Source organism: Typopeltis vanoorti, chromosome 6 (genome assembly GCF_054136105.1).
Source record: "Typopeltis vanoorti isolate ZY-2024b chromosome 6, IOZ_Tvanoo_1.0, whole genome shotgun sequence".
Classification (NCBI taxonomy): Eukaryota; Metazoa; Arthropoda; class Arachnida; order Uropygi; family Thelyphonidae; genus Typopeltis; species Typopeltis vanoorti.
The window spans coordinates 123,264,480-123,281,364 of record NC_143554.1 but is presented as its reverse complement, the minus strand read 5'-3'; the positions used below and the strand labels follow the sequence as shown (position 1 = coordinate 123,281,364).

The following is a 16,885-nucleotide window of genomic DNA, read 5'->3' as shown; positions in this document are numbered from 1 at the left end:
GAAAAAATGTAAAAGGAAGCAAAAGAAGCACCCTTGCAATGATGTGAATCCGTTTTAAACCCCATTATAGCGCCCTCTTTCCGCACTCCAAACTTGTCTATGACGCTCTCCCATTTGCTGTTACCGAGTGACGTCACCTCCTTGCTGTATGCGCATCGCTTTTTTTGGGGAATGTGAATTTCTTGCGCGTTCCACGAATGTCTACTCATCGCTCGTTAAGTCATCTTTGGTGGTCAAACCTGCAACCTTTGAACTTTCATTCGCACGATGATACATGACTTTATACATGGCATATTTTAACATTGCTGTTTTTGACAAATTAAAATTCCATCTATTTTAGACAATAACCTTAAACATAGTACAATTTAAGATTCGACCTCTTCTTTTATATTTTAATTCCTTTTTAAGCAAGGTTAATATCTGCATCTTCGCATATTATGTCTGCTTTGCCAAGAGTACAAGTGTGCTTTTGCTTTATATTGTTCTCTTGTTAAATCTTGAATGGAGCAGTTCTATTCTTGATAGAGCCATCATTCAAGATCTAACACGAACCAAGCATCTTCAGTTTTCATGTCACCTTTATCATCTTTGATTCCTTTACAGTGCTCTTTCCTTCATTTCTAAGCTTCAATAGTCTCCAGAACATTTTGCCACTTTCCTGATATTTATTTTCCATACTCTTACCAAAGTTTCCCCATGACTTGTTTAGCTACTTTTTACACATAGCTTAGATCGCTTACATTTTTCTCTGTATTCTTTTAGGGCATCTATCGACTTATTTGCTAAGAACTTTTGGTATGCTTTTTTCTTTTTCAAGACTGCTTCTTTAACTTACTTGTGCCCACTAGAGTGTTCTTATTTTTCTAACCTTGCAGACAATTTCACCACATACCTTTCTAGCTGAATCAATATCTTCTTCAGAGTTTGCCAATGAGACTTCAAGTTTTGGTTCTTGTTTTCAAACTTCTTAAAATTTTGTTCAATACTTTGCATTGTTAAGTCTACAATTTACTTGTAAAAGCTGCTCAACTTAAATTATTTTTAAAACTTTCTTACAAACATTTTGATATGAAATGCAATTTTATCCTGCTCAAAACTAAATAGCAATCACTTCTTTTTTTCAAATCCTCTGTACACTCTTGTATCCTAAATCAGCATTATGATATCACTATCAACAATGATATAGTCAATGAGGCTTTTCTTATTTCTTGTGTCTTCTCTCCAAGTGAACTTGTGCACATCTTTATGTCGAAACATAGTGTTAATAATCACTAGTCCATTTCCTGAGCAAGAGTCCAGTAAATACTTACCATTATTATTAGCTTTGCACTTTTCTCTAAATTTTCCAGAATGTTCCTATATGCCTGATGTAATTCATTTCCTACTCTGCTGTTTCTCCAACAAGGAGACCACTTTTTCCATTTTCTTTGCCAGCTATCAGTGGAGGAATTTTTTGAGTCTAATAACTCAAGAAATTCCTCCACTTCTTCCTTAGAAGAACTTTCTAAGGAAGAAATTTTCATTGTCCATTTCCCCATTTGAAGTTTGCCCACATAACTCTACTTGAAACTTCCTTCCAATCAAGAAGTTTATCCTCATGATCGGTGTTGAATACTATCACCACTTCTTCCTTTCCTCAATCATTATTGCCTGAAAATAACATCCTATACTTATTATTTAGTAAGATATAATAAGATGGTTTTCTTCTTGTAGAATGAAATATAAAGCAAGATTACACTATTTTGCTATTATTTCAACTATATGGATTACATTATAAAGGAATTTCAGAATATGTGGAATTTCTGAGAGATAAGTATCTTAAGCAGCATGTGATCGAAGCAACCAGAGGCTTTAATGTTTTGGAATTGGTGATAACTTCACAAAATGTAGTTGTTAATGAGGTGTTGACACTGCCACTGGTTGATGAGAGTGATCATGAGGTACTTATTTGGGAAGTGGTGAAACAAGAAATGATTACTACCATAAATGGATATATGTGGAAGTTTAAAACAGGTGGTTATAGGAAACTCCGTAGTCATTTAACATCAGTATGTTTGGTAGATGAGCTGAGCAGAAAAGATGTTGACAGTGCATGGAAATTCACTAGGCAGTATTTGACATAAGCAGTGTATAACTGCATATCAAGGGTTGTGTAACTAAATAGAATATTAGTGAAATGGATGAACAGTGAAATCAAGCAAGCTATGTTGCAAAAGAAAATGCTATGGAGAAGGTACAAGGCAGTTAATTGTGATCAGATCCATGAAGAGTATAACCTGCAGGCTAAGAAGGTTACGAGCATGGTAAAGAAAGAAAAGGTACAGTACTAGAGGAGATTGGCTGGTTAGGCCATGATTAACTTGAGGGAATTTTTCCACTATATAGCTAGCAAGAGAAAGAATAATTATGGCAGGTTGACACTAGTTGATAGTCATGGCAGCAGAATAACAATTGCGAAGAATATAGTTGAATTATTGAATGAGCACTTTATTAGTGTATATCATACTGGTGTAAATGATGTGGTACAATATTAGAAGGGAGGCAAGTATTAGGAGAATTGGAAGTGAAAGAATATGAGGTATTATCAGGTGTTGATTGGGTTAGATGTTAATAAGCCTGTGGGAATAGATGACATATCACCACATATTAAGGAATGTGCATAACAATTGGCTATGCCCTTGACTTGGTTATTTAAAGTCTTTCAGTGGGTAGGGTTCCTACGGAAAGAAGGCAAAATAGTACCACTCCACAAGCGTGGTTCTAAGACAGGTTTCCAATTATAAAACAGTCTATATAACTGCAGTTGTGGTCAAGGTGTTGGAGAGATTGATTATGAATAGAAAACAGGATTAGGTTGATGGTCATAGCATTCTTTATGATAGTCAGCATGCATTTGTAAAGGATGGGTCCTGTTAGTAGTGTGTTAGATAAGGGAGAATCACATACAGTGATATTCTTGGACTTTGCAAAAGCATTTGATAGATTACCACATGATAAGTCGATGTACAAGCTACAGAGGGAATAGATAGTATATTGGTTAGATGGATTGGAAATTGGCTCTCTGAACGATACCAGCAAGTTGTGTATGATGGAGTAGTGTCTCAAAAAAAAAAAAAAAAAGAGGGTAACTAGTGGCATGCCCCAGGGTTTTGTTCTTGGGAGCCTACTGTTTAACTTGTTTATAAACGATATATCATGTGGACTGACTGGGGAGCTTCAGTTGTCTGCTGAAGATGCAAAGTTGAGAATTAAGAGTAGCACTGGTGATGTCAATTTCCTTCAGGAAAATTTGAGTAGACTTTTGACTTAGACAAAGGAGTAGGATTGTAGTTTTAATATTAATAAGTGCAAGGTGTTGCATTTTGAAGTGCAGAAATATAAGGCTGTGTACTATATTGATGGTGCTGTACTGAAGGAAGTGGATGAGATTTGAGTGGTGGTTGACAGACTGAAGTTTAGAAGACATATTGCAAGTGTTGCAAAGACTGTACTTCATAGTCTTGCTATGATAAGAAGTACTCTAACATGTAGAGATAAGGAAGTGGTTCTGCCACTGCACTAGTCATACCATAATTTGACTTTTGTGCTCAAATTTGGTCACCTGGTTTTCAGTGTGATGTGGAAACATTGGAGAGGATCCAGAAAAGAGTGACTAAGACAATATCGGGACTTCGGCATGCTGGCTATGGAGAGAGGTCGAAGAAATGCAGATTGTAGAGTTTGGTTGATAGAAGGAAAAGAGGTGATATGATAGAAACATTTAAGTTAGTGAGAGGATGTTACCGGTTTAATCCAGATTGGATTATAAAAAGAGTAAAAGGCTAGAGGATAAAAACCAGAGATTTTTTACATGGAGAATTGTCAGTGAATGGATTGCATTACCAGAATGTGTTGTTAATGCAAAGAGTGTAACAGTAGGACTTTAAGATTCTATATGATAAATATGTTGTCAGTTGAATGACCCTCCCACGATGAGTCTGCCAACTCCATGGAGAGTGCAATAATAATAATAAATCTTATGCTATAATACTGTAGCTTTGGTTCCAACACTTTTGTCATAGTGAAAGTGGGCTATGTTGTAAATATTTTTTCACAGTGTTAGGGCCATTGTAACCCACTTAGCAACTAAGGCAATGCCTAGAAGTAGCTAAGTTTGAAAGGCAGCAAAATTGTATTTCAATCATGAAAATATGACTTTTTTTTTTTTTTTACATTCTTGATAGCAACAAAATATTGCTTGCCCAGGAACAGCATATTCCCAACAATGGTCCTGCCCATTGACTTGTCTATAACTACTAAATAAGCCTAATTTGATGGTCTATTCTGGGGGTTAATATAAAAAAAAAAAAATTGTAGACTGAAAGAGAAATTAATCAAACATGAGATTAGCAGCATAGACTTAAATTGATGTGTGAAAGTTCTGAGGAAAATTACTGAATAAATGTAACATTACCTAAGAACTTTCATGTCTAGTTATATAATGTTTTTATATTTTGTTTTCTTACCACATAGTTATGGATGTTTATGGATATTAAATATTACAGTCGGAAGAAAGAGTGCTGTAAAAGGAGTTAGAGATGATAAAGGTGACATGAAAACAGGAGAAAAAGATATCCTTGAAGTATTGAGTAATTACTTTGAAAAACTGCTAAATGAAACAAGCAGTGATGACAGCACAGTGATAAAAAACACTGACCAGGCATGCAGTCAGGACATATCCATACTTGAAGTAGAAAAAGCCATCAAAGGCTTGAAATGTGGAAAGGCAGCAGGAGTCGATGATATTCGACCAGAAATGCTGAAGTATGGTGGTATAAAAGTCTTACAGTGGCTGCACTGCATAGTTCAGAAAGCCTGGACAGAGGGACGAATTCCCGATGATTGGAGTAGAGCTCTCATAGTACCCATATATAAAAAGGGAAATAAAACTGAATGTGAGAATTACAGAGGTATTTCCCTACTGAGTGTTCCTGGCAAGATCTACGCAAGCATATTTGAGAAACGGTTGAGAAGAATTGTGGAAGAAAAGCTTGTTGAAGAACAAGCTGGATTCAGGCCAAATAGAGGCTGTCAGGATCAGATCTTCACTTTACGACAAATAGTCGAGAAAGCATGGGAATATAACAAAGATCTGTATTTAAGTTTTGTCGATTTGGAAAAGGCACATGACAAGGTGCCAAGAGAGAAGCTATTCAATACGCTGCAGTTATATGGTGTCAATGGGGCATTATATCAAGCAATACTTAGTCTTTATTTGAGTTGTAAGTCAGCAGTTAGAATTGAAGGAAGTACAGGAAGATGGTTTAATGTTAAATCTGGTGTGAGACAAGGATGTACATTATCCCCTCTGTTATTCATTATCTATATGGATCACATTATGAAGGAAAGTGGTATTAAACCTGATATCAAAATTGGAGATGTTAATGTCAGCTCTGTGCTTTATGCGGATGATGTTATACTTCTAAATAAATCCGCTACAAGTCTGCAAGATTCTCTGACTAAATTGAATAGCTGTTGTAATAGATATGGTATGAAGGTCAGCAATAAAAAGACAAAGACAATGAAAATAGGCAGAATCATTGAAAATGTCAACTGTGTTGTGAATGGAGAACCTGTGGAACAAGTAAAACATTTCAGCTACTTAGGCACAATTTTTACCGAAGATGGTAAATTAAATATAAAAATAGACAACAGAATCAGCAAAGCTGGTATGATGGAAAGTCAATTGAATAAATTCATATGGAATAAGAGAGAAATTAGTCGGAACACTAAATTAGCTGTGTACAAGACAGTGTTCAAACTAGTTTTAACTTATGGATCTGAGAGCTGAGTCAGAAGTAAAACACTTGACCAAAGACTAGAGACCGCTGATATGAGAGTCCTGAGAAAGATTAGAGGTGTGAACAGATGGCATCAATGGCAATATCATATTAAAAATGAGGATATTAGGAAAGAATTTGACATTGTCAGCATCCAGGAATGCATTAGCAGAGCTAATCTCAGGTGGTATGGTCACTTAAATAGAATGGGAGAGGAAAGATTAGCAAAACAAGTGTTCTCTGCCAGGTTGGCAGGAAAACGACCCAGAGGAAGACCAAGATATAGGTGGATTGATATGGTACAAAGTGCCTTAGACGATAGAAATATAAGATCTGATAATGTTGGAGTTTTGACAAGTAACAGACTGATTTGGAGGAAAATTGTAGATAGGAAGTTAGTAATGATGTAATTTTTTCATGTAGTACTGTCATATCCTGTACACCCCTTGAGGGTACATGGCAGGAATTTGATGATGATGATGATGAATATTACAGTCCACATTAAAATTAATATAAATTAAGTATTAGGTAGATTAATTTTTACTTAAATTTAAAAAAAAAAAAAAATTGATTCCTTTAATTTTTTTTTTCTAGGCTAGTTCCATTATATAAAAGGCTTCATCGAGCTGTTGAATGTTTAGAATATTTTACAACACATGAATGGACTTTTCATTCAAATAACGTGCTCACACTTTTAGAAGAATTATCACCTAAAGATAAAGAGGTAAGCTAATGTTAAAATGCTTTTGTGTAGAATATAATATTCTGTAAATATTGTAGTGAGGTAGAATATAATTATTTGAGTGGTTTTGTAGTACTAATTTTAGGATAATTTACTATCCTGAAATATCAGTGTATGCATTTTGATTCCTTTTATGCAAAATTTCATTCAATAATTAAATTCATAATTTGTACACAATACTAAAATCTGTACATTCATTTAAGCTTGAATGAACTTAATGAATTTTTGACATACACTTAGCTTACCTAAATGTATTCAACCAAAAATGTAGGCTTATGAACAGAACAATATTTAAGAAATTATTCTTATGTGATAACATACTATTCTGAACATAAATTGAAAGCCAAACGGCTATTTTTCTGGCATCCTTAAAAATAATTAAGGGGATTATTTTTAAGTTGAACTGGCAGTTGAACAACAAATCCCTTGTTGTTCAACTGCCAGTAAGCAAAACTCTAAGATCAAGAACTAAATCTATGAGTTTCATATATACTGAAAAACTATCGGCGAATCCAAGTATAAATGACCACTTGGTAGTACAACACCAAGGCAACTCGAAGCAAAGGTGGAGCAAGATCCCTCATTATCCTTGATATTTTCTCTTGATATAGGTAGAATGGGAGTTCATGTCTTTCATCATCGGCCTTTGGAGTATAAAAGATTGCTGAGAGTCAGCTGGTAGTAAGAGGGGAAGAGAGAAAAAGGTAGAGTATGATAGTAGGAGGTAGTAAAGAGGGCTCAGTCAACCTGTTTAGCTGTATAACCCAGAGGTTGTGGCTAAATGTTCTGTGAACATCTCCTTGCACCTATTCTTTAAAAAAAACTTTGAAATAAAATTTTCTTATATGTGTTCGTAAAATAGTTAACAATTAAAAAAATTAACAATTTAACTAACCAGGTGTCTATGGAGGTCCTCTCCTAACACCTGTTTTAGTATAAAACTTAAGCGGGATTTTTTATTTTTTTTTATTTATTTATTTTATTTTATTTTATTTTTTCCAAAAAAATTTTAAAAAAATGAACACTTAGCTACGGGAGTCAAAAGGTAAAATTACTGCAGGAATGAAAGCATTTCTGCATGAATTAGAGCATAAAAAAAGTTATGAACTTTTTTTTTTTATATATATATAAAAGAAGCAGTAAAGAACTGGCCAACGTTACACCACAGGGAAAACAAGATTTGGGGGAAGAATCTGGCCTGAGAGATGCCACTCCCAAGGAGTAGCACCACCTCGCAGTAAGCCTTCGCAGCCTGGGTTCTCAGATCTGCCCCTCCTATGTGAACTGTAAGAACACATGGATAAAGAAAGAAAACCAGGTGTTACTTTTTAAAGGAACAGACACGGTATGATTAGGCCCTGTCTCAGGACACAGAGGATAGGAGGTTTGCACCATTTATTTACAAACCTCCCATCCCCTAGTATATGCCTTTCTTGTGCGAAAAACCTGGAGGTAGAAATAGATCCCGCTGAGTATTCTGGCTTGTATTATGTTTTTGTCGCTGATTTGGGACTTTTTCTGCACTTTCCAGATGTGATACTTAATTACATTGATGAGGAAAATTGTAAATTTCTGAATTTTCTTGACTGGTGGGGGAAATTGCAGGTGCAAGACCTCCTCTATTGTAAGCGGCTGGATTCCCAGTACTGCACTTAATCTCTGCCAGACATGTCGGGTGGGGGGGCACAAGTAAAATAAATGTCCCACCGTTTCAACTCTCTGGCAGACGTCTCAGAAGGGATCGCACAGTCTTGAATTGTATCGGGACATAACCAGTTTCACCGGTAGCTGACCATAGGCTATTCGCCATGCCAGGTTGCGGTGAAATGGCTGTCCCAAGCTATTTCTGATATTTTGAAATAACATTTCCATGTTAGTTTCTATATTTGGCGTATCACATGTGGAAGGTTGAAAGAACTCCCAATATCTTGCTTGTGGCTTTAATTTTATGATTTCCCTCCCTTCGGTTTTAAATTGTTTAAGCTGTTGGCATAATGGATTATACCATTCTGGCACAACCTCTGTGCTGGGATCAGCATGTCCCGTGGTCTTCAGGACCACGGGACATGCTGATCCCATGGTCTTCGGGATTTCTAGGGAAGAAAATGCCCTAGAAAGTATTTAATTAGGGATTCTGAAATATGGTTAGATTTTAAGGCCTTCCCTATGGTTTTGAGAATGTTCGCATAGAATAGGCAGTGTAATTTCGGAGGTGAGAAACCCCCTTGATTGGTTTTGAGATTTAAATATTCTTTTTTTAACCTCATGCCTTCTTCCATTCCAAAAAAAATCTATTAGTATTTTGTAAAGTTGATTCTCTTGGGTTTTTTTTATATTAGTTATATTTATTGTATGCATTAGCATGGGGATTATTACTGTTTTTATTATTACTGTTCTTCCGTAGAAGGAGAAATAATTGGGTTTAAATAGTTTTAGTTTCTTTTCGCACTCTTCCCACAGTTTCTTAACAGGCAGTACCGAGTTCGCCGTGAATGGGGCGCCTAGTACTGTTAGGGGCTGAGTTTGCAGGACTAAACCACAGGGAAGGTTATTTCTATGGAAATTTAAAAAAATTTTAATTTTTGTTTTTGAAGTATTAACGCGAAGACCACTGGCCATGCTGAATTTTTGCAAAATGCCAAAATAAATGTAGATGGACTCAGAGTCTCTGAGCATCGCCACTACATCATCGGCATATGCTACAATTTTACTCTGTCTGGAGACTTGGGGTAACAGTATTCCTCTAACTGCAGGGGAGTTATCTATTTTTCTTATGAGGGGTTCTAATGCAAGTGAGAAGAGGAGAGGGCTTAGCGGGCAGCCTTGTCTTACCCCCTTTTTAATAGGAATGGGTTCCGAGAGGAATCCATTGATAGCTATTTGGGTGGATGTCCTGCAAGTACGTTGGTCTGACGCTGTCGAACGCCTTTTCCAGATCCGTAGAGAGAAGTGCCAAAGGGTAATTTTTGTTTTTGGCCAGACAGATTAGATCTCTTAAGAAAAAGAGATTTAATTCCATCGATCTACCTGGTATTCCATAAACCTGGGAGTTTGTTATGATTCTTTTTATACCGCATTTGATGTGGCTGCAGATAATTTTTGCAAATATTTTGTAATCCGAATTAGTTAGGGAGATCGGTTGCCAGCTATCTGCCAAGGTGCGATCCCGATCTTTCTTTGGGATAAAAATTGTGTAGCTTTTAACGAATTCCTCGGAGATATTTCCCAAAGTGAGGAATTCATTAAATATTTTTACTAAAACTGGTAGTGCATAGTCCCAGATAGATTGGTGGAATTCTATCCCTAACCCATCTAACCCTGGAGTTTTCCTTGCCTTCATTGTTTTGCAGGCTTTTTTAATTTCCTCAGCAGTTATCAGCCTGTCATGCAGAGCGCTAAGATGCTCGGGAAGACGTGTGATGTCCCACTCACTGAAAACATCTGCACTCTGCTGATCAGAAAAAGCGCCGAGGTACTGCTGATGGAAACAGCAAAGTATTTCAAGGGTTGATTTTAGCAGTTGGCCATTCTCTTGGATCTGGTAAACCGTTCGCTCATCATTTGCCGCCACCCGTTGATTATAGAAAGTGGCGGAAGGTGTTTCCAAATATCTGAGATAGAGTCTCGCTCAAAAATCGAAGTCCTCAACTCTACTCTGCCGCTCTTGCTGTAGCTCGATTTCTACCTGTCTGATAAGATAGCTACAGGGAATTCCTCTCCGCTCGTTGGTGCGGTACCAGCCGAGCTCCCTATAGAGATCCCTCAGACGTTGTCTCTGTTGGTGTGCCCTTTCACGTCCACACCGCTGAAAGAGTTCCCTTGCCTGTGACTTGAACTGTAGCCAGGTTTCCCAGTCCCAGTTAGTATCTCTCCATTTGTTACAGAGGTTCTGTAGCTTATCGCTAAAAAGACTGGGGAAATTGGGACAGAGCCTCCAAGGACCTCTGGCTGTTTCTATTATTTCTGGTATCCTTATTTTTAATAGTACGATTTTGTGGTCTGTTAGCAGACCTCTCACAGCGATATGACGTACCCCAAGAACATGTGGTTCTAAAAACTGGGATACATAGAACCTGTCAAGCCTTGTTGATATCTGACCACAGCACCACGTTGTTCCGACTTTTAGTGGATTCTACCGTCTCCAGATATCTACCGTCTTCAATAAGGTCGAAGTTTTCGCAACAACGTTTCAGTGCTGCAAACCCACCAGTTCCGTTGTTAGCATTTCCGCCTATTTTGTCATATTGTGCATTTTCTATACAGTTCCAGTCGCCCGCCATGATTAGGTGTTGTGCACCTAGAAAATAGTTTTCCAGTGTGGCAAAGAAACCGTTTCATTGGTGGGGGCTATTCGGGGCGTAGACAGCCACAAACCGGGTGTTACGGCCACCATACTTCCAGTCCACGGACAAGACCTGGAAGATAACAAGGTTTAAGTGAAAAGAATTTGCATACCTTTACTATACGAATGCCATAAAGGTGTGTTTGTATATTATAACATAAATTGAAAGCCAAATGGCTATTTTTCTGGCATCCTTAATAATAATTAAGGGGATACAAATCCCTTGTTGTTCAATTGCTAGTAAGTAAAACTCTAAGATCAAGAACTACGAATCTATGAGTTTCGTATATACCGAAAAACTATCAGCGAATCCAAGTGTAAATGACCACTTGGTAGTACAACACCAAGTCAACTCAAAGATAACTGGCAGTTGAACAACAAGGGATCTGTATCCCCTTAATTATACTATTCTGAAGTTTTACATTTTTTTAAATTTAAACACTTTTTCATTCATATAAAATGTTATTTTACTGGTGCTCTGAGACCTTTTTTAAAAAAAAAAAGAAAGCCTGATTTTAATGCTATTTTTTTTTGTCAGAGTTAGTTAGGGGAGGGGTGGAAAGAGTGGATGTGTATTTCACATACTTTATAACTAATATAGAGAACTGTCCAGGGCATCTGATGTGATGTTCAGTTCTCACCATTTCATGGTGCTGCTCCATTAGTATCTGCTTAGCTACTGAATGAATGACAGTGGACTGATAATTTAGATTTATTAAGAGTGCTTTTTATTCCACTTCATTTGAGAAACATTTTTCATATTGATGTGGGCTGGTGGCATGAATGAATGGGGGGAGGGATAACAAACATCAAAGAGTGGTGTATAGGGCAGTGGAATCAAGGCAAATGAGGGTGATTAATGGAATACCCCACAGCTCTATACTAGGATCAACACAGTTGTATGTTAATGTTATTGCAAAAGATTTAAGATGGGATATCCAGTTTCTCAGCAATGTAAAACTGAGAACATCACTAGTTGATGAGTGATGTAGATGTCCAGAAATGCTCAGATATGGAAAAAAAATTTTTTTTCAATAGCTACACTCATAACACCCATAATTCAATTCCAGATGATTAGAGCAGAGCCTATCTATATAAAAAATATATACTTCTATATAGTTCCCCTCTCTCTCTCTCTCTCTCTCTCTATATATATATATATATATATATATATATAAAGAAGTTGAATGTGGGAATTAGAGGAATTTCTCCACTGTAAGATATATGCAAACAAATTCAACAACCTTTTCTCTAGAATAAAATGTATTTAAAACTTGGAAACATCTCTCCCCCAACCCCACACGACCCCCTCCCCTTAACAAAACTTTGTTTCCTCACTGTCCATAGAGTATTATATTCCAATCAGTCCATATCTTGCATGTTCAACTTTTGATGGAAAAGGACTTTCATTTGAAAATGAAAGTTAGCCAATCTCATATGGAAGTGGCATAACAAAGTATCAGTAGAATTAAGACTTTAAATAGTTGAAAGTATTTAAATGTAATGCTACCTGTAAGAGATCAGGATGATTGTCGGCCAAGTGGTTAGCATATCTGCTCTCCAGCCAAAAGGATGTGGGTTTGAATCCCACCATGGATGTTTGTGATTGTCTGTGAAAATACTAATGGTGGTGGCAGTAGATGGCACTGGTGTAGATGATGACGGAGAGATGTAGAGTAGGTGCCCTCCCTCTATGAGTCTTAGGACTCCCTGGAGGTGTCGTATAATAATAATAATAAATACTTTCAGCATAGTAAACAGCTAATGAAATATCCATATGCTCTTTGAATAAATATTCATTTCTGACAAAATATTTTGTACAGTACCTCTGTATAGTGCCTTTTGGTTAGACTGAAGTTCAAATCCCATATGAATGTGAGGAATGTTTATAAAAACATTCTACTGAAGATGAATTAGCCAGTTTCATATTAAGGTGCAGTGTTTTTCCTCTTTCAAAATTGGTTAGAGATATACAATAAACAGATATAGAAGACTAATGGAAAGAGAATTAGCTACCCTGTCCAATAAAAATAAGGTTTAAAAAATCCAGGTTAGTACCTCTCAGGCATTTGGCCTAATACATTAATGCAGCGTTTCCCAAATGGTGGGTCCCGACCTGACACGAAAGCTAAGTGCCGGGTCGCCTAAAAAAAACTCTTGAAAACCTAGGTGTTTTGTTTTGAGGTTTCCTTTTTTTCACGAAACTTAAAATTCAAGTAAATAGCATTTAATCGGAACTAATGAATAAATAATTTAATTAATAGAGATGAAAGACACCCTCCATCCGCATCACCATTTCACAGTCTCTTTGTTCTATGAATATTCAAATATGTTTTATTTTACCTGTTGGCCATAAAAATTTTAGTGGGTCACGAAGATGAAGTATTAAAATAACTGGGCCACGGAAAAAAAAGTTTGGGAAACCTTGCATTAATGTATAGAGATACGTTTTTCTACATTGTCATATTGCTAAATTGTGTTTTTTCTGTCTCTAGATTTTTAACTTTGATATAAATTCCTTGCATTGGCCTACATACTGGGAAGACTATATTCTGGGTACCAGGCAATTCCTAATGAAAGAAGAACTGTCATCACTGCCAGCTGCAAGAAAAAATTTAAAAAGGTAAGATTTCTCATTATTGACACAACAGCTAGTTGTATTACTTGGCTCCAGTTTTTTTTTCTATACCCTCTGCAGTAATTGAAATATGTTATTAGTAGTTAGTTTTTTCACTTTGGTAGAAAGTAAATTATACTTGTTAAATTTTACATATTTTTTTAATTCTTTACCCATATGTGAGCAAATTTTGCATGCAAAGTATCTTCGCCACCAGACTACTTGTATAATAGAGGCTTTTGACTTCATATACACTGTGACAATTTAATATGAAGTGAAAGCCTCTGTATACAAGTAGTCTGGCAATGAAGATACTCCATGTGCTGGCTTGTTTCCTCATATTTGGGTAATAGATTAAAACAAGAATATAGTTTCTCAAGTGTAATTTACTTTCTGACCAAGTAAAATACTTATTACAATTGTCTCTCACTCAGAGTATGGTGATACACTATTTTGCTACTTGTATGTGGAAATGACTTTTTCATTGATTTAGCACTCAGGAACTTCAGAAATCTAGCACTCAATGATGAGACCTAAAGGTTGAAATAGTTTGCACAGCAACCTTTTCCATAGTGCATGGCAATGTATTTGAAAAAAAAGGTTTACTGTACATTATGGAATATGGAGACAGTCTGATGTGAGCTCAAAAAAAACCTATATACAAGTAGAATCTGGAAGCTACTTCAAGTGCAGACCTTTGTTTGTTCACTCTTAGCTGAAGGATATAATTTCTTATACAGTAATTTATATTCTGATATATGGTACTTCTAAAGCAGCGCTTCCCAAACTGTGGGCCGTGGCCCCCTTGGGAGCCATGAAATAACGAAAATAAATTTAAAATGTTTTAAGACTAAGTTGTTTTTTTTATCTTAAAAGAAACTTATTTAATTTATTATTTCTTTTTTCTTATTTTTTATATTTTAATGGAAGTTTCATTTCAAAACAGAAATCTAAGAATTGCATTTTCAAATATTTCACCTGATATTGATTTTTTGTGTAGCAATATTGAAACACATCCATCACATTAAATTGTTATTTAACTTCTTTTATGTTTTTTATTCTTTCTTTATTACTAATCGTTTTACGTTTCATGTGCTTGTACGGTAAATGTACAATAACAATAAATCTATATAAAAATATGAAATGATCTGGCAATGCAAATGTGTATGTAAGATGCTAAAAATGTAATATTTGCATTTGATTTTTGCAATATTCCCTGTGTATGTTTTGTATTGAATATAAATACAATAAATATTATAGTAATATATATCTATATTAGGAATTTTTTTTTTTGAGGGGGGGGCGTGAAATATTTTAATTTTTTCCAAAAGGGGGACCTGGCATCCAAAAGTTTGGAAAACACTGTTCTAAAGGACTATCAAGCAGATTGGATATATTTTTAGAATTTAATTTTTATTCATGATTATTTTTCAGAAGCAAAGTTAACACAGATTTTGAAAATTAATGATTCATAGGAACATAAGATAATAAAACAATGCTACACTTTAAGAGTTAATAATTTAATTCTAACAATGAATCAACTTATATTTCACCTGTTTCCAGAAGCATTATTCGAGCTTTAACAGATTTGCTCAAAATTCACACTTCAAAATTGGCGTTAATCCATGTCATCTTATACAAGTTGTCTTACTTATCAATCATCAATCCAACAGCATGGAAGAGGACTTATATTTAGTCTATCCAGATGAGGGGGATAAGGATATTGGTTATCTTGCTGTTATTTTCAGTCATCTCACAAAGGTGGTAGAGGTGTTCATCATTATAAATTAAAGATGCCAAGAAATTATATTCTTGGTTAAATCCTTTATCCAAGTATAATCAAATAAAGTTTGCATCTGAAGTAATTTCAGGACTGGGCAACTCGTATATAGAAGCTAATGACTTCACATCACTTGCCTTAGTATCCCATAATGCAAAGCACACATCCTTAGAGACATGTATAATGCTATGCATTATGGGAAGGATCACTATCCTGACCATTTTAGATCTTTATTGAGGTCTCTTCAGTGGGAGACAATTCCAGAAGTGATACCAAGGTTGAAGTAATGCAGAAGTCATATTTCCATATTGACTGCTCAGGTTTCCCTTCATGGTTTGTGATAATCTTTCGCCTTTTACTAAAGATTACCGTGGAGGGGAGCATTACAATGAGCCTATTGGTGAATTTTTGTAGTCTCATGTTATGTGAGACTTTAAAAAAAATTTTTTCAGGTTATCGGCATTAGTGAAACATGGCTGACAGAAGATGATATAGCTAGTGGGATAGAATGTGAGGGGTATAGTGTGTTCAGGAGGAACAGAGAAAATAAAATGGGGGAGGAGTGTTATTGATGATAGCTGATGAACTGCAGCCAAGGAGAATAAAAGTCAAACTGCAGGATAGAGAAAAGTGCCCATTTGACACTATTTGGTGTGAGATTGAGACTAGCAGAACAAGATATACAGTTGGGTGATGGAATAGATGGTGGAGATAGTATGCATAAGCAAATAGATGCAATGAGTGGAAGGAGAGTAATTATTATGGGAGATTTCAACTATGGTAATATTGATTGGAAGGAGGAGAGGACATATGGCAGGAAAGAATTGGATTTTATTGCAGTTATTAAGGGATAACTATCTGCAACAACATGTAATGGAAAACACTAGGGGGTTCAAGAGTGCTTGACCTAGTAATTGCATCTGAGGATTTGACTGTAATGAATATGACCACATTGCCACCAATTGGTGAGAGAGTGATCATAGGGTCTTGACCTGGGAGGTGCCTAAATATGTGCAATTTTCAATTAAGACAGGGTACATGTGGAATTACGGGGCTGGTGAGTATGACAAGCTTAGGAGATTGCTTGGTTCAGCGCCATGGGAGGTAGGTGGTTACGGAGTGTTTGCAGGAGGTAATGACTGACTGTATACCTAGAGTTCGAATAGTAAATCAAGTACGGGTTAAATGGATGGATAACACCATTCAGCTTGAGCTGCAAAAAAAGAAACAACTGTGGAGGGAATTTAAGGAGAAAGGTGACCTGCAGGCACACGAACAGTATAAAGCACGGGCCAGAAGGATAACGAGTGTGGTAAGAAAAGCAAAAGCGGATTATGAAAAGGAATTAGCCATGCAAGCTAAAGAGAATCCCAAACAGTTTTTCGATATGTTGCAAGTAAAAGAAAAAATGTATATGGCAGAATGATTTTTTTAAAGAATGCCGATGGTAGGGAGGTAACCGAATCAGTTGATATAGTGGAATTACTGAGCGAGCACTTTGCAAGAATATATCATCCAGGTGGTGATATTGCAGGAATGAAGGAACCAACAGCTTATACGGGAATTGTGGTGAATGAAGTGGAGG

General features: G+C 36.1%; 1 protein-coding gene and 1 non-coding gene across 5 annotated transcripts in view; both read left to right on the top strand.

The window, feature by feature from the left end:
- Positions 1-16,885, top strand: part of LOC150105891 (putative fatty acyl-CoA reductase CG5065) — a 337,145-nt gene that overhangs the window by 299,800 nt on the left and 20,460 nt on the right. For all 4 annotated transcript variants that reach the window (XM_090394385.1, XM_090394387.1, XM_090394386.1 and 1 more), the window contains 2 exons: positions 6,414-6,543; positions 13,399-13,526. In XM_090394385.1, coding sequence (XP_090250511.1) covers positions 6,414-6,543; positions 13,399-13,526 — 258 coding nt within the window. The remainder of the gene's footprint in view (positions 1-6,413; positions 6,544-13,398; positions 13,527-16,885) is intronic.
- On the top strand, positions 15,613-15,733 carry LOC150105892 (U5 spliceosomal RNA). Its single transcript, XR_016548513.1, has one exon. It is a non-coding gene; the product is annotated as a U5 spliceosomal RNA (small nuclear RNA).